The following is a 17,231-nucleotide window of genomic DNA, read 5'->3' as shown; positions in this document are numbered from 1 at the left end:
TATGTCGATGGCTGTTTGTCCTTCTGTTCCTTCGTGTCGATAATTTACAGATATGCATCTCAGAATCCGGAAAATTTTTCTAAGCGCTATATTTTGCAAATTGTGAAGCCTCTACGAGGATTTTGACAGTGTTGCCCCAAATTGCGCATGCATAAGCCATTACTAATCCTATGGATGTTCTGTAGACATGCAGGTCGCTTTCCAATGTCAGTGGCTAAAATGGCTCTGAACACTATGGGCCTCAACTTCCGAGGTCATCAGTCCCCTAGAACTTAGAACTACTTAAACCTAACTAACCTAAAGACATCACACACATCAATCCCCAAGGCAGGATTCGAACCTGCTACCGTAGCGGTCGCGCGGTTCCAGACTGTAGCGACTAGAGCCGCTCGGCCACTCCGGCTGGCCATGGTCAGTGTTGAAGTTTCATTGATGAATGGGTCCAGTGGTCCCAGCCGTTGTAACATCTTGCGCCGTGTTCCTTCATTGTGGAGTCTCCATGTTAATCCTCTGTCCAAGGTAACCACAAAGTATTTGGCTGACATTGGCTGTCCCAAATAACTTGGCAATAGCTAAGTCAGGCTTGAATCACTTAGTTAATAGTAACGCCTTGGTTTTAGTGGCGTTAAAGCAAATACTTTTCTTTGTTGACCATTGCTTAAGTCCAGTGCAGGCTTCTTGTAATCATATATCAAGAATTTCAGGCCATCTGCTTCTTGAGATGAGCTCTGTATTTTCAGCATAAAATCTCGTCCGCGGTGAGCTTGTAAACACTATTGTGGCACTGCAGCTTGCACGCGCGTTCAATCGATACGGCGTCCACTATCCTCATCATACAGGTCCCTCGTGATAGATAGTTGGTCAGCAGTCTGACGTATGCTCCTGGTATTCGGTAAGCAAGTGCTTGGTGTAGAAGCCCGTGATGCCAGATACTATCAGAGGCTGTAGTGACGTCAAGGAGGATGGTGTCGCAATATTAGCTTTGGTTGAACGCTAATACTGCTTCTTTTGTCACTCGCAGCAGCTGGTGAATGGTGGAGCGGTTGACTCTAAAACTGCTTTCGAGGTACTCTGTGTAGTTTTTCGGTCTTCTGTTGTACTCTTGTAAGTAATAGCAATTCAAACATTTTACCCAGCTGTGGAAGCAGACTAATCGGTCTATAGCTCTTCAGGTCAAATCTGTCTTTCGCTATGATACTTCGATTCCAACTGTTGCAAACCTTCCGTGTTCGTATAGCGTTGAAGAATATGCAGATACTAATGACTGCTTGACGTGGAAGTGCTTTCAGCATTCTGGCATCGACTGAGTCGTGCCTTGGATTTTAGGACTGTTGCGTACTTCGTTTTCGCTAATGGGAGTTACTTCAGAATCGTCGACTTCAGCAAGGTAGTTACCTGTATTTAGCTAGCTGCTGTAATGTCTTGTAAGATATAGATTGTTCAATACGGCGGAGCTATGTACGTGTCAGCTGCGTCAACCCAGCTCACCGCTGCCATATTGTCGTTATCTTCAATCCGAACACCGGCTTGGTGTACGTCTGAATGCTAACTTATCTTGTGCAAGCTTCTTCATCTTCGAGTAAGTACTACAACCTACAACCATTTCGAAGTGCTTACCCCCAACAAGTCCTTCCATTACCAAACTGAGTATTACTTGATGCCACAGGATATGACTATCAATTTTGATGATGATGGTCATTTTTGGTTTGTGGGGCTCTCAACATCAGCGCCTGTACAAAGTCCCAATTTTTACACAGTCCATTTTCTTTTCACAACCCAATTTAGTCACTCTCATAAATGATGATGGTGATGAAATGATGAGGACTACGCAAACACCCTGTCCCTGGGCAGAGAGAATCCCCAACCCGGCCGGGAATCGAACCCGGGACCCCGTGATCCAGAGGCAGCAGTGCTATGCCCCAGACCACTAGCTACAGACTCTATTAATTTTATTGTGTTACCTCCTAATATAATCCTTTCTGCATCATCTGACTTTATTCAACACAAACTACAAAGTTTTTGTTTCTTCTCACTGAAATTTAATTACATTTTCCAATTTGCCTTTCCTCCCGCCCCCCCCCCCCCCCCTTCAACAATGGACCTTACCGTTGGTGGAGAGGCTTGCGAGCCTTAACGATACAGATAGCCGTACCGTTGGTGCAACCACAACGGAGGCGTATCTGTTGAGAGGCCAGGCAAACGTGTGGTTCCTCAAGAGGGGCAGCTGCTTTTCAGTAGTTGCAGGGGCAACAATCTTGAAGCTTGACTAATCTGGCCTTGTAACACTAACCAAAACTGCCTTGCTGTGCTGGTACTACGAACGACTGAAAGCGAGGGGAAACTACAGCCATAATTCTTCCCGAGGGCATGCTGCTTTACTGTATGGTTAAATCATGATGGCGTGCTCTTGGGTGAAATATTCCGGAGGTAAAATAGTCCCCCATTCGGATCTCCGGTCGGGAACTACTCAGGAGGACGTTGTTATCAGGAGAAAGTAAACTGGCGTTCTACGGATCGGAGCGTAGAATGTCGGAACCCTTAATCGGGCAGGTAGGTTAGAAAACTTAGAAAGGGCGATGGATAGGTTGAAGTAAGATATTGTGAGAATTAGTGAAGTTCGGTGGCAGGAGGATCAAGACTTCTGGTCAGGTGAATACAGGGTTATAAATACAAAAACAAATAGAGGGTAATGCAAGAGTAGGTTTAATAATGAATAGGAAAATAGGAATGCAGGTAAGCTACTACAAACAGCGTAGTGAATGCATTAATGCGGCCAAAATAGATACGAAGCTCACGCCTACCACAGTAGTACAAGTGTATATGACAACTAGCTCCACAGATGACGAAGAGATTGATGAAATGTATGATGAGATAAAAGAAATTATTCAGATAGTTAAGGGAGGCGAAAAGTTAATAGTCATGGGTGACTGGAATTCAATAGGAGGAAAAGGAAGAGAAGGAAACATAGTAGGAAAATATGGAATGGGGGTAAGGAGTGAAAGAGGAAGCTGCCTGGTAGAATTTTGCACAGAGCATAACTTAATCATAGCTAACACTTGGTTCAAGAATCATGAAAGAAGGTAGTATACATGGAACAGGCCTGGAGATACTGGAAGGTTTCAGATAGATTATATAATGGTAAGACAGAGATTTAGGAACCAGGTTTTAAATTGTAAGACATTTCCAGGTGCAGATGTGGACTCTGACAACAATTTCTTGGTTATGAACTGTAGATTAAAACTGAAGAAACTGCAGGAAGTTGGGATTTTAAGGAGATGGGACCTGAATAAACTGACAGAAGTAGAGGTTGTAGAGAGTTTCAGAGATAGCATTAGGGAACGACAGGATTGGGAGAAAGAAAAACAGTAGAAGAAGTATGGGTAGCTTTGAGAGATGAAATATTGAAGGCAGCAGAGGATCAAGTAGATAAAAAGACGAGGGCTAGTAGAACTCCTTGGGTAACAGAAGAGATATTGAACTTAATCGATGAAAGGAGAAAATACAAAAATGCTGTAAATGAAACAGGGAAAAAGGAATACAAACGTCTCAAAAATGAGATCAACAGGAAGTGCAAAATGGCTAAGCAGGGATGGCTAGAGTACAAATGCAAGGATGTAGAGGCGCATATCATATTCGGAAAATTAAAGAGACCTTTAGAGAAAAGAGAACCACTTGCACGAATATCAAGAGCTCAGATGGAAACCCAGTTGTAAGCAAAGAAGTGAAAGCAGAAAGGTGGAAGGAGTATATAGAGGGTCTGTACAGGGGCGATGTTCTTGAGGACAATATTATGGAAATGGAAGAGAATGTAGATGAAGATGAAATAGGAGATATGATACTGCGTGGAGAGTTTCAACGATCACTGAAAAATCTAAGTCGAAATAAGGCCCTGGGAGTAGACAACATTCCATTAGAACTACTGGCAGCCTTGGGAGAGCTAGGCCTAACAAAACTCTACCATCTAGTGAGCAAGATGTATGAGAGACGCGTAATACCCTCAGACTTCAAGAAGAGTATAATAATTCCAATCCCAAAGAAAGCAGGTGTTGACAGATGTGAAAATTACCGAGCTATCAGTTTAATAAGCCACGGCGCCCAAAATACTAACACGAATTCCTTACAGGTGAATGGAAAAATTGGTAGAAGCCGACCTCGTGGGAGATCAGTTTGGATTCCGCAGAAATGTTGGAACACTTGAGGTAATACTGACCCTACGACTTAGCTTAGAAAATAGATTAACGAAATGCAAAGCTACGTTTCTATCATTTGTAGACTTAGAGAATGCTTTTGACAATGTTGACTGGAATACTGTCTTTCAAATTCTGAAGGTAGCAGGGGTAAAATACAGGGAGCGAAAGGCTATTTACAATTTGTACAGAAACCAGATGTCAGTTAAAAGAGTCGAGGGGCATGCAGGAGAAGCAGTGGTTGGGAAGTGAGTGAGAGGTTTGTAGCCTATCCCCGATGCTATTCAATATGTATATTCAGCAAGCAATAAAGGAAACAAAAGAAGAATTCGGAGTAGGAATTAAAATCGACGGAGAAGAAATAAAAACTTTAAGGTTCGCGATGGCATTGTTATTCTATCAGATACAGCGAAGGACCTGAAAGAGCAGCTGAACGGAATGGACAATGTCTTGTAATGAGGACATAAGATGAACGTCAACAAAAGCAAAACGAAGATAATGGAATGTAGTCGAATTAAATCGGGTGATGCTGCGGGAATTAGATTAGGAAATGAGACGCTTGAAGTAGTGAATGAATTTTGCTATTTGGGGAGCAAAATAACTGATGATGGTCGAAGTAGAGAGGATATAAGATGTAGACTGGCAATCGCAAGGAAAGCGTTTCTGAAAAAGAGAAATTTGTTAACATCGAGTTTAGATTTAAGTTGCAGGAAGTCGTTTCTGAAAGTATTTGTATGGAGTGTAGCCATATATGGAAGTGAAACGTCTACGATATATAGTTTAGACAAGAAGAGAATAGAAGCTTTCGAAATGTGGTGCTACAGAAGAATGCTAAAGATTAGATGGGTAGATCACATAACTGATGAAGAGGTATTGAATAGAATTGGAGGGAAGAGAAATTTGCAACTATCTTGGATATGATAATACGTTCACTATGCTGTTCATAGCAGCTTACCGGAATTCCTGCTTCCTGATTCATTACTAGACCTACTCCTACATTACCCCGATCTGATTTTGTATGTACAACCTTTCTCTCATGTGACCAGAAATCCGATTCCTTCTACCACCGACCTTCCGCAATTCCCAGTACATTTAATTTAAACCCACCATTTCCCTTTTTAATTTTCTAATCTAACTATTCGATTAAAGGTCACAAAATTCCACGAACTGACTTGCAGATTGACAGTTTCTGCTTCAGATGACGACATTCTCCTGAGTAGTCCCCGCCTGAAGATCCAGATGGGGGAATGCTTTAGCTCCGGTATATTTTACCCTACAGGATGTCATCATCATTAAGCCTTATTGTAGGGTTTCATGTCGTCGAGAAAAATAACAGTTGTAGTCTTACCTTGTTTTCAGCCGTTCGCAGTATCAGCGCATCAAGTCTAAGCTCACTGATATTACAAGTAAGATCAGTCAATCATCCAGACTGTTGCCCCTAGAAATACTGTGAGACACGCAAGCGAACCCACTTCGGCAAGGTTCATTGACTGTTGCCACATGAGCCATGTTAGTGATACAAATCTGTCCGATAGTAGTCGTTTCTTCATGATGCATGGGACGACGCTGTGTCAACAGTATGCGTTCACTGTCGAGGGCCGAGGGACAGCCTTCTGCAGAAGTTTGGAACACCAAGGTAGGATCTGCCCCTGCCCCCTGCCCCCTGCCCCCTCCCCTGCCCCCCCCCCCCCTGACACTTTGTGCCAGTGTCCTTGGCTGTTGCAAATCTCGCCACCTCCTGTGGTGGATCCCTTGATGTAGGAAAGCCTCCATACATTTCGCAATAACCAAAATCATTATAATGAATCGTCACTTTCTGTTGTTTATTTATATTCTTTATTTCAATCTTTCTAACACAAACGACGTAGGGTCCACTCTACATTTTCATGGAGAGTAAACTGTTTTATTTGTTAAATACTACCATCATTGCTGTTTGAAGAAGATGTTACGGCTTGATACTCACACTTGACGTCGAGGTTGAAGGCGTTGCTCTCGGTGTCGCCCTCCGAGTTGCTCGCAACGCACGTGTAGAGACCCGAGCGCTGCCGCTTGACCGCCTGCAGCACCAGCGTCTGGTTGCTCAGCAGCGTGCCGGCGCTCTGGTTGCTGTGCAGCTGGCGACCCTAACAGGCATAAACACTGAGCTCAGCTGCTGCTGCCACACACTTGTTGTTTCCAGGTCTATTTCCTCGTGAAAGTTCGTAACGTTTCTGCAGATTCCAAGGCAACAAAACTAAATAATTACCGAAATAAACTGCTTGCCATTAAAATTGCAACACCACAAAGATGGCACAGAAAAATCGTCAAACCGATATGAAGCGCCGTCGCACAACAAACATAATTGTAATGCCATCTACATTCTGCGAATATTCGGAATGATTTTGTAGAGGGGTGATCATTAAGGAATAGAATTTTATTGTTGTATATGTGTGAATGTCGTCCTGTATGTAGGGAATATGTGCTGCAAATTGTACCGTTATATTGGTGTTCGCGTTACTATGAATCCAACTGTTGTCTTGCGGATATGGAATCGATGAATTCAGAAGGGCCATAATCAGTTTCACACTTCATATCAATGGCCACAGGTGACTAGCTCCCGATAAGACAGGCTTAATGTTCGACTGCCAGTGCGAGCTCAAACCGCCAAGTAACGCAAGTTCAATCAACAAATGGATTATTTTTTGCGGCAGGAGAGTATCCAAGCCGATATTGGGAACACATATGGAGCAACACAGATTTTCAGCACAGTGACCATTGTTGCGGCTTCGCTTAACGCTTGCCGACAGTGGCGCACCCAACGACCACACGGGAGAGACATAACGTTGTGTTTTCACACGAGTCCTAGTTCAGCATGCAGCATCACGATCGACGCATTCCTTTGTGCAGACTCTGAGGAGATCGAGGGTAGAATGACTGCATTTGCCATCGTTATATAGACGCAGCAGCTGGTGTGATGGAGTGCCATAAGGTGCACAACACGACCACCTCTGGTACACGGAGGCAGTAATTTGTTCTTTTCTGGGGTATTATGGCTGATGGTTCTGCTTTATCTTGGACGCCCCCGGTACGTCACCATTCAACAAAACAAAAAGACCGCCTGTAGCCCGTTCTCTCCTGAGCTACCTTGTTCGGCTGCTGTACTGACCAGCACTTCAGTCAGATCTCTTACCCACTACGTCTTAAGTTGCTGAGAAACTGCACTGCGTCCCTTACGATCGATTAACTCGGTCATTGTTTTGAAGCAGCGTGGAGTGACGTAGCAAATATGTCATCCAAGCTCATATCGAACCGATGCCCTGCCGATACAGAATCGTTGTTGCCCTCAAAAGTGGCAGCTCTCGTCACTAAATTTCTGATTCTGTGTACCTTGAAATCAATGTAAGTTTAGCGGCGTACGCTTACTTTTTACTCTGTGCACGCAAGTGAAACTTTGTGATTTGCTATTTTTCCTGATACTGCAGTTTCATTGGCCAGCAGCGTCTTTATTTAACTATACGTCGTGTTTTTTAATCATTAGTGATATCTGTATGGTTTTACCTAGTGTGTGTTTACCAAAACAAGCAAAAACTGGAATCACTGTGCACCTGAGTTAACAACGAGATTCCTTTATTTAGCATGTGGTTAATACAGGCATATCAGTGTTTACATTCACAGCTATACACATATAAGTATGAGAAATTGGAAGGTAAAACTGTTACGTGTTACGTTGTAGGGCAGTTTTTTTGCCATTTAGCCAGTATCGTACGTCAAATGTGACAAACAGTTTAATACAACATAAATGAAAATTAAGTGACATAGTAAAACAGGTACGTTGCATTTTCTTAAACTGTCATTCCTGTATGAAACAGGGATCTCATTTTACATAAGTCCGTTACACATAATTGTGAAGCATAAAGTGAAAATTGAAGTAACAATTCTCGCTGTCCTGATATGTTGAACATCATGTCGTGTGAGTGCAACACAGAAGTGTTTTCTGTTGTACCGAGAGATTTTTGAGAAGTGGACTTCTAAACATTTTGCTACTTTGTCCGATTGTTGAGAAAGGTATTTTATATTCATTGTACATATTAAACAATGTTAACATCGATGAATGAAAAAATTGTCAAGAGGATATTAGCTGAATTAGGTGAGCAGTGCCCTCACTATTTGTTAAGATGTTCCCTGTATTTTACATACCGCGTGGGGCCCATTGTTTTAAGTTAATAGCGTGCTAGTCCACGGGGATTCTTCGATTATAAGGAAGATAATGGTTAAACATTGCGGTAAAATGAGCTCCTTACCCACATCAAGAGCTCGAGTAGGACAGATTCAAGGAAACAAATCAGAAGTTGTTGTTGTTGTTGTGGTCCTCAGTCCTGAGACTGGTTTGATGCAGCTCTCCATGCTACTCTATGCTGTGCAAGCTTCTTCATCCCCCAGTACTCATTGCAACCTACATCCTTCTGAATCTGCTTAGTGTATTCGTCTCTTGGTCTCCCTCTACGATTTTTACACTCCACGCTGCTCTCCAATACTAAATTGGTGATCCCTCGATGTCTCAGAACATGTCCTACCAACCGATCCCTTCTTCTAGTCAAGTTGTGCCACAAGCTCCTCTTCTCCCCAGTTCTTTTCAATACCTCTTCATTAGTTATGTGATCAACCCGTCTAATCTTCAGCATTCTTCTGCAGCACCACATTTCGAAAGCTTCCATTCTCTTCTTGTCTAAGCTATTTATCGTCCACGTTTCACTTCCATACATGGCTACACACCATACAAATACTTTGAGAGACGACTTCCTGACACTTATATCAATACTCGATGTTAACAAATTTCTCTGCTTCAGAAACGCTTTCCTTCCCATTGTCAGTCTACATTTTATATCCTCTCTACTTCGAAAAATCATCAGTTATTTTGCTCCCCAAATAGCAAAACTCCTTTACTACTTTAAGTGTCTCATTTCCTAATCTAATTCCCTCAGCATCACCTGACTTGATTCGACTACATTCCGTTATCCTCGTTTTGCTTTTGTTGATGTTCATCTTACACCCTCCTTTCAAGACACTGTCCATTCCATTCAACTGCTCTTCCAAGTCCTTTGCTGTCTCTGACAGAATTACAATGTCATCGGCGAACCTCAAAGTTTTCATTTCTTCTCCATGGATCTTAATACCTATTCTGAACTTTTCTTTTGTTTCCTTTATTGCTTGCTCAATATACAGATTGAATAACATCGGGGATAGGCTACAACCCTGTCTCACTCCCTTCCCAACCACTGCTTCCCTTTCATACCCCTCGACTCTTATAACTGCCATCTGGTTTCTGTACAAATTGTAAATAGCCTTTCGATCTCTGTATTTTACCCCTGCCACCTTCAGAATTTGAAAGAGAGTATTCCAATCAACATTGTCAAAAGCTTTCTCTGAGTCTACAAATGTTAGAAACGTAGGTTTGCCTTTCCTTAATCTTTCTTCTAAGATAATTCGTAGGGTCAGTATTGCCTCACGTGTTCCAGTATTTCTACGGAATCCAAACTGATCTTCCCCGAGGTCGGCTTCTATCAGTTTTTCCATTCGTCTGTAAAGAATTCGCGTTAGTATTTTGCAGCTGTGACTTATTAAACTGATAGTTCGGTAATTTTCACATCTGTCATCACCTGCTTTCTTTGGGATTGGGACTATTATATTCTTCTTGAAGTCTGAGGGTATTTCGCCTGTCTCATACATCTTGCTCACCAGATGGTAGAGTTTTGTCAGGACTGGCTCTCCCAAGGTTGTCAGTAGTTCTAATGGAATGTTGTCTACTCCGGGGGCCTTCTTTCGACTCAGGTCTTTCCGTGCTCTGTCAAACTCTTCACGCAATATCATATCTCCCATTTCATCTTCATCTACATCCTCTTCCATTTCCATAATATTGTCCTCAAGTACATCGCCCTTGTATAGGCCCTCTATATACTCCTTCCACCTTTCAGAAGTATCGTTTCCAAAAGAATCATTCTATTGCTTTTCTTGGTCGATTTTGGAAACTGGGGAAATCTCTGTGGGGGTGTCCATTATGCGAGGCAACTAACGTATGCTTACCTGCTCGATCCCTTCGGCGAGTTTCAGAGAGTAAACTGGTGAGAAACCTCAGAATACATTATCACTAGCGGCAGCTAGTGACGAATGATATCTACATCTATATGATTCCGCTGATATTCAAAATTACGTGTCTGGCAGCGGATTCATGAACAACCTTCAAGCTATTTCTCTTCAGCTGCCCCTTCGAACACCACGCGTGAAAAACGAGGACTTAAACATTTCCCTGCGAGCTCTGATTTCTCTTATTTTATTATGATGTTCAGTTCTCTCTGTGTAGTGGGAGCCAAAAAAGTATTTTCCCATCCGAGGATAAAATTCGTGATTGAAATTTCATGAGGGTGCACAATCGGAAAGAGAAACTGCATTGTTTTAATCACTGCCACCTAAATTCGCGTATTATATCCATGGTACTTTTTTCCTTGTTTCTCGATAATCCAGTCGAGCTTAATGAGTCCAAGGTTTAGATGAAACTGCTTTAAAATTGATGCAGCACGTTAAAAAGGGAAAAGGCTCCATATATCCGTAATAATTGAAAAAACTGCTATTTTTCTTATTAGTTTTTGGTAATTCCTTGATGTGTAACGTTTTCATGTTTAGTTAATCCGCAGAAATAAAACATAATTCATACAACATATATTGTTTCAAGTAAAATCGTGACTTAGTATCACTACTAGCAGATAACGGGATGAGACACACTGCCTCCCTAAAAGTTCCTGTTTCACACGGATTAACCTCATGTAGCACACATACTACGATAATTCTGAATGTAACTGACACAAAGATTTATTCGTTATTGTGTACTATTGAGGCTTTGTCAGAAATTTCGTGACACGTTCGTTTGGCTACCAAACAAACAAAATCTTTCTAATATGAATAGAATTTTCAACAAAGAGGAGTTACACGGTGTGAACAGATGTAGTAGACTTCAGCTGTTATTACTTATTCAGAATGATAAGACCAGAATTGCCGCAAAAAGTGTAAGCACAACGGAAACAAATGACAACTAACTAAATCAGAGACAAGTTTTGTTTTCTCTTATCACAAAAGATACCAATATAAACGACAAAGAAATCCCCTCAAGGAAAGAAGGATAATTTTATCTTAAACTCAAACTGTACACGAAAGAGCACACAAAGCACAACATTGTTACAACTGGCAGAAGGAGGAAATGAAATGATTATGCTGCGAAGCATTTTGGATGTAAATGAAATATTTCAGAGGTATTAGATGTCCATATTGTCCTAACAAAGAGAATTTACAAGAGTTCTCAAATAAATGTAGCGGGAATGAAAATAAAGGCAGAAACAGTTAATAAACTCACATTGTGCCTCCAGACGACTTTATGGATCCACGGGTTGGCGCGAACGTTGCACTCGAAGTAGACGTCGACGCCCTCGCGGATGGCGCTGCCGTTGATATTGCTGCCCAGCTCCAGGTCCACGATGGGACTGTCTACAAAAAACAGGTCACTGCTTCCGATCACACTTCACCAGCCTCCATCACGAGCAAATCGCTCTCTGATTACTGGCAGACTTGCACCAAGCCAGGGCGAGATTTTTACTTATAGACTCCTTATTCGTTACAGAAATAGTGACTAATGAAAAGTGGATATATCTGAATAAGTGAGGAATTTTTATACCGTTATGACGATAAAACTTGTAAAAAGGCTCACACATGGATTTACGTTGCGCCATTTGGTCAAAAAGCTGCACAATCACTTTTAAAACGGGAACAGCCACTCTTGCCATGTATTGTCGTATCGACGTGACTTAAAAAGTATGTTACGCCGTACGTACCTTAGGCCATGTTAATCCTATAGCCACCTACAGGTAATGGGCCACGGCACAGTTGTAATAAGGTAGCAGAAAACAACAAAATATCTTGAGGGAAGAAGAATTGTAGTAAAATAATGTAGTAAGTGCTGAGGAAAATAGTTTAAGTATGTTAACAATATGGGAAAGAATATCTTTCACCGTTGTGTTATTTTAAAACGTAGGATTCTTTTACGTTCTAACACGGCATTTGCTGGCAGATGGTTAGGAGATAAACCTAGGACAATGATCAAGGAAAAAAAGACACTCAAAAGAATCCATTGTTACAAGCACCGCTGGGAAATATTGATACTGAGTCTCTAGGTGAACATATTTCTATAACTATTTTACGAAGAATTAAAGACATTACATTTGATAGCACAAATATAGAGTGCAGTTATTGTACTCGTGACTACGAATAACGAAGTCTCAGCTTTGAGGTTGATGTTGCAGACTACAAAAGTGCCGCGGGAAATTTCTCACACGTAGCTCCACTCACCACAGTACAAGTAGTCCTGGCTACAGGATAAGGCAAACGTTTCCGAAGTTAAGGATGTGAATTTTGGACACTAAAGATGATAAATATGGGACTAAGCAGACTCCAGGAACAATCAAGATCATCCAAAGTCAAGGTCACTTCCATCTCTGGGGTCAGCGTCCATCAGGGTCGAAGTCCTGAGGCAGTTGTTCTTATTTTCAAGGTCACAGGTCAATGTCCTTTTCTGAGACAAGGGGACCAATCTTCTCTTCAAGACAGCCACTTGACCATGCTACTTTTATTATTGACCCGTAATCGTTCATCTTCCAGTTAGTACAATTAATGACATATCACTTTTATCATCGTCATTAATGACCTGTCACTTTTACCATTATTATTTATAATCCAGTTATAATAATTTATTACCCAAAAACAATGTCTTTTCCAACCAGCCCAAAAACTTCTCACCACTCCCCTGGTCTTACCAACAATCAGACGGACTCGTCACTTGTGTTATGTTTACCGTAGTGCATTTTTTTTAAATATTTGTAGCAGAGTATTGTGCCCAATGAAATTTCTGAAATGTACGATCATCGTTTTCCTTGATATCTGCAGTTTTGGGGCTATTTTTTTACAATTATGCTGATGTTGAAAAATACACAGTTGTAGAGGTCGTAAATTTGAAACTTCAGATTTTCATCGTATGCCAAAATGGATTATTTAAACAATTTACTCTTTTACCCTACATTTGAACAAATGGCAACCAATTATGATTTTAGTAATAAAAATTAACATCGATTTTATGTGTACTAATCTGGCTCTAAGGTGTGTTAAACACAATGATCTACACCCTATGACGTTGCCTAAGAGGAGTCCGACACCACAACATTAATGAGTAGTTGTAAAATGCCTGTGGATATTAGGAACTATTCTTGAGTCACGTCTCACTCTGCAGGCCAGAAACACACAATACATCGAGAAATTTCAAGCAGTTAGATAGGAATTTTCACGAAGTACTAGCGCACTGGCTGCCGATGTACCGTTAACATAGTGGCTCACTGTGGGACTGCTTGCTTTCTGGGTTCATTATCCTGCGTTATGGTTGCAAGCTTCCATTACGCCGGAAGAACTACAGATTCTACTAAATTTGTCTTAGTCGTGAGTCAGTTAAATCATCATTACGCGGATGAATTCAAAGATGTAATAACTGCACGTTCTGAGAGAGATCCCTACGAGAACTCAAGGCCGAATTAATGCCCAGAATTTCCGCTTTGCTAGAAGAGTGGGTGCGCCAAGTCCTAACGCAAAAAGATATCGGCTATAGAAAATCGCCACCATGTGTCAGGCAATTACGGAGTAAAGTCGACGCAGACGCTGAACCAGATACCTTGCTATATACACTATGGAATAGCCGTATTAGAGCCCGGGTGAAAGTTATTATAACGTCACAGACGGAAATAACGTTAAACGCCGATACAAGACGCAATAACCCCAACTTCGAGTAATGCAGTGGGAGCAACGTGCAACAGTGCTTTTTCAATAGCGGTGAGCCGCGCAGTTTACGATTCCTTCGTTGATAAAGTCGACGCTACGACTAAACCGATTAGTGAATTGTTGTCGAGTCGCAGCTCTAGCAACGACAGGGACGCTATCGTAAGAGATCGCGTAGACACTGTTCTACGAACTTCTTGTCTATGAGTGCCGCTGAGCAGCCGCCTACTTTTCTCTGGTATCACACAAAGCTTTTGAGATCATTTGGCAAGCGTACGCCACGTTGTGCTTAGCCAAATGCCAGAGCCAGTCGAACGTAGGTGCATCCGATTACCGGTCGAACTCTCAGCATTTGTTTATCAGCGACTGGAAGGCGAGACAAAAATTTCTTGTGAACACTGGTTCGAAATTGGGTATTTATCCACGTATTTTTCTGTACAAAACCAGCCGCCGACTTCGCACTGGCTTTCTGCAGAAAACAATTTATCCACAGCCACTTATGCTCTCAGACGTATTGACTTGGGACTGCGCCGTTGTTCCCCTGGAAGTTCACCGTCACTGACTTCACGGAACCCTTACCCGGAGCAGACTTCCTGGCGCATTATCAATTGCTACAGGATGTGGCGAATGCAAGACTCTTCGACAGCATCCCAGCTCGTACAGCTGCCGGAGTCCTAAGTAACACAGCGACACACAGCGCCTATCCCATCCAGGTGGCGGGTTGTAACTGTCCCAAGCTACTTTCGAGCTATAACGCGACCTCCAGGCACTCCGAGGCAGGTACATCACAATCCGGTCACTACACCTAAATGACCTACGGCCTACCGATTTCGTACAGACCTGGGCAATTAGTTCCTGACCGTCTGGCTATCACTTAGGCAAAATTCAATTCTGAACTCAAAGAAAGTATTATTTGCCATTGCTCAGTCCATGGCCACCACCTCTCCACACCTTAAGAAGACGCATGGCGGCCATGTGCTGATTATCGTGGAATTTTTGCAAGTACAGTGCCAGATAGATAACAAATACCGTTATTAAGAGATTATAACTACATGCTGCAAGGTGCGATCATGTTCGTTGAGCTATACTGTGCAAAGTACATTATGCAAACTGCCGTGGATGACGAGAGTATCCCAAAAACAGCCATTATCTCGGTATTCGGCTTGTTTCAGAGTCTTTTTCTGATAAATGGTTTTGGCAAAGGTTTATTGACTCGGTGCTGCGAGGACTGATATTCTATTTTGCCTACCTAGATGACATCCTTGTCTTTTTATGCCACTGAAGATCAGCACGAGCAACATTTGGTGGAAGTCTTTAAGAACTTTGAGTAACACAGTGTGGTACTGAGTACTGCTAAGTGGGTATTTCGCGAACCCTAGATCACATTCTTGGACCATCTGATTTCGTCGGGAGGATCACTACTATTTCCTGAAAAAGTAGAAGCCATAATGCATATTTAACGTCCCGAAACCGTCAGGAAGTACGTCGTTTCCAAGGGATGCTAAATATTTACTGTGATCATCTGCCCCACTCGGCCGAGTTCCAAGAACCGCTGATTGCAGCTCTTTCCAGACATATAACTTAAAGAAAGTCTCCGATCCAAAGAACATACAGAATGAGCCAAGAATATGATGCAGCAAAGGAAAGCATAGAGAATGCTGCTCTCCTGGCGCACCCCACACTGGATGCAACTCTTGCGTCAGACTGCTGTCGGTGCAGCATTATAAATGCTTGACTACCACTTGCCTTCTTTCCACACCATCATGAACTGCTTGCTGTTTATGAATCGATCAAGTGCTACTGCTCCCACGTGGAAGTAGAGAGTTCACAATTTTTACCAGTCACAAATTGCTTCTCTCTGCCTTTAGACAGAACAGTAACAAATGTTAACCTTGTCAGTATAATCATTTAGAGTTCTTTATCCAGTTCAGCACTGACATCCATTACACTTCAGGCGCTGACAATGTGGTAGCAGTCAGTCAGTCTTTATCGAGTTAACAACTATTGATGTTGCAGAACTTGCTAAGGCTCGGGAATCTAACTAGGAATTCCAGAAACCACTGAAAGATGCGTAAGTTCCAACTGGTCAACCTTCCTGATGCTGATGCGAAGCTATACTGCGATATTTCTAGTTAAAAGCCTCGTTCTTTTCTGCCACCGGCATTCCGCAGATATGCTTTGACAGACACTCAACCAGTGCCAAAATGGTGTTCATTCACCATCTCATCTAGTTGAAGAACGTTTCGAATGGCCTCGCATGCTAAAGGCTTGTCATGAGTGGAGTCGTGCATGCATTCAGTGCAGCACAGAAAGATATCCCGTTACATGCAAGCACCAGTGGGAGATTTTCCAGATAGGATGAAACGGTTTGCCACATGTGCATAGCAAAGTAGAAGTTTCGCTACCTCCATCAAATGGTTAAGGCCATTTCTTAACAAAAATCGATTGGTTCATTGATTGGCCAGAAGCAATACCAGTCTACAACATTTCAGCAGCCTTTTCGTAGAACTGGATTTCGCACTTTGGTTGTCCGCTGTACATCATCAAAAAGTGCAGGTGACAGTTTACACCAAAATTGTTTGCTCAACTTACCAAATTCTGCAGCGCTATCCACCACAAGACAACAAACTGCCATTCCACTAGCAACGGCATGGTTGAATGTTGACACTGTTTTCTGAAAGCTGCACAGATGTTTCATGACATTAGCTAAGCATCAGCCTTACCGATGGACCTGCTTGATTTTCGCAATACATATAAACCAAACCAAGATTCTTCATCAGCAGGACTCGTAATGCTTCGCCACACAACTCCCTGGTGAATTAATCGATCCAAGTTCTTCCTAAAAACGACCAAACAGACTATGTTTGTCGTCTGAAATAACATAGTGTTCGCATTCGCAATTATCAAGCATCTGGACACGGCACGAGACGAAGTTATGTTCATTATGATTACAAACTTGCACACATGGCATGATGCACACAGACGACGTCAAACCATCGCTACAACTGCTTCCACAGTCCACATCATGTCTTCGAAAGAGGAACACGAACTCTGGACATTTTAGTTGATACGTGTCGGCTTCCTTCATATTTACAAATTTCCCGCCTCGTCTGCATGAGTTTCGACCGTGGTGTAGAGTGCGCTGTTTATCTAGAGGAGGTGGTGGTGATGTCGCGAACGGGGAAGCGAGGTGTTGTAGCAGGC

General features: G+C 42.3%; 1 protein-coding gene across 1 annotated transcript in view; it reads right to left on the bottom strand.

The window, feature by feature from the left end:
• The window catches only part of LOC124595553 (neural cell adhesion molecule 2-like), a 433,003-nt gene that overhangs the window by 62,246 nt on the left and 353,526 nt on the right, over positions 1–17,231 (bottom strand). Inside the window, exons 4-5 of the mRNA XM_047134337.1 lie at positions 11,569–11,699; positions 6,151–6,310 (exon numbers count right to left, since the gene is read on the bottom strand). Coding sequence (XP_046990293.1) covers positions 6,151–6,310; positions 11,569–11,699 — 291 coding nt within the window. The remainder of the gene's footprint in view (positions 1–6,150; positions 6,311–11,568; positions 11,700–17,231) is intronic.

Source organism: Schistocerca americana, chromosome 1, assembly GCF_021461395.2.
Source record: "Schistocerca americana isolate TAMUIC-IGC-003095 chromosome 1, iqSchAmer2.1, whole genome shotgun sequence".
Classification (NCBI taxonomy): domain Eukaryota; kingdom Metazoa; phylum Arthropoda; class Insecta; order Orthoptera; family Acrididae; genus Schistocerca; species Schistocerca americana.
This window is presented reverse-complemented; position numbering and strand designations above follow the sequence as displayed.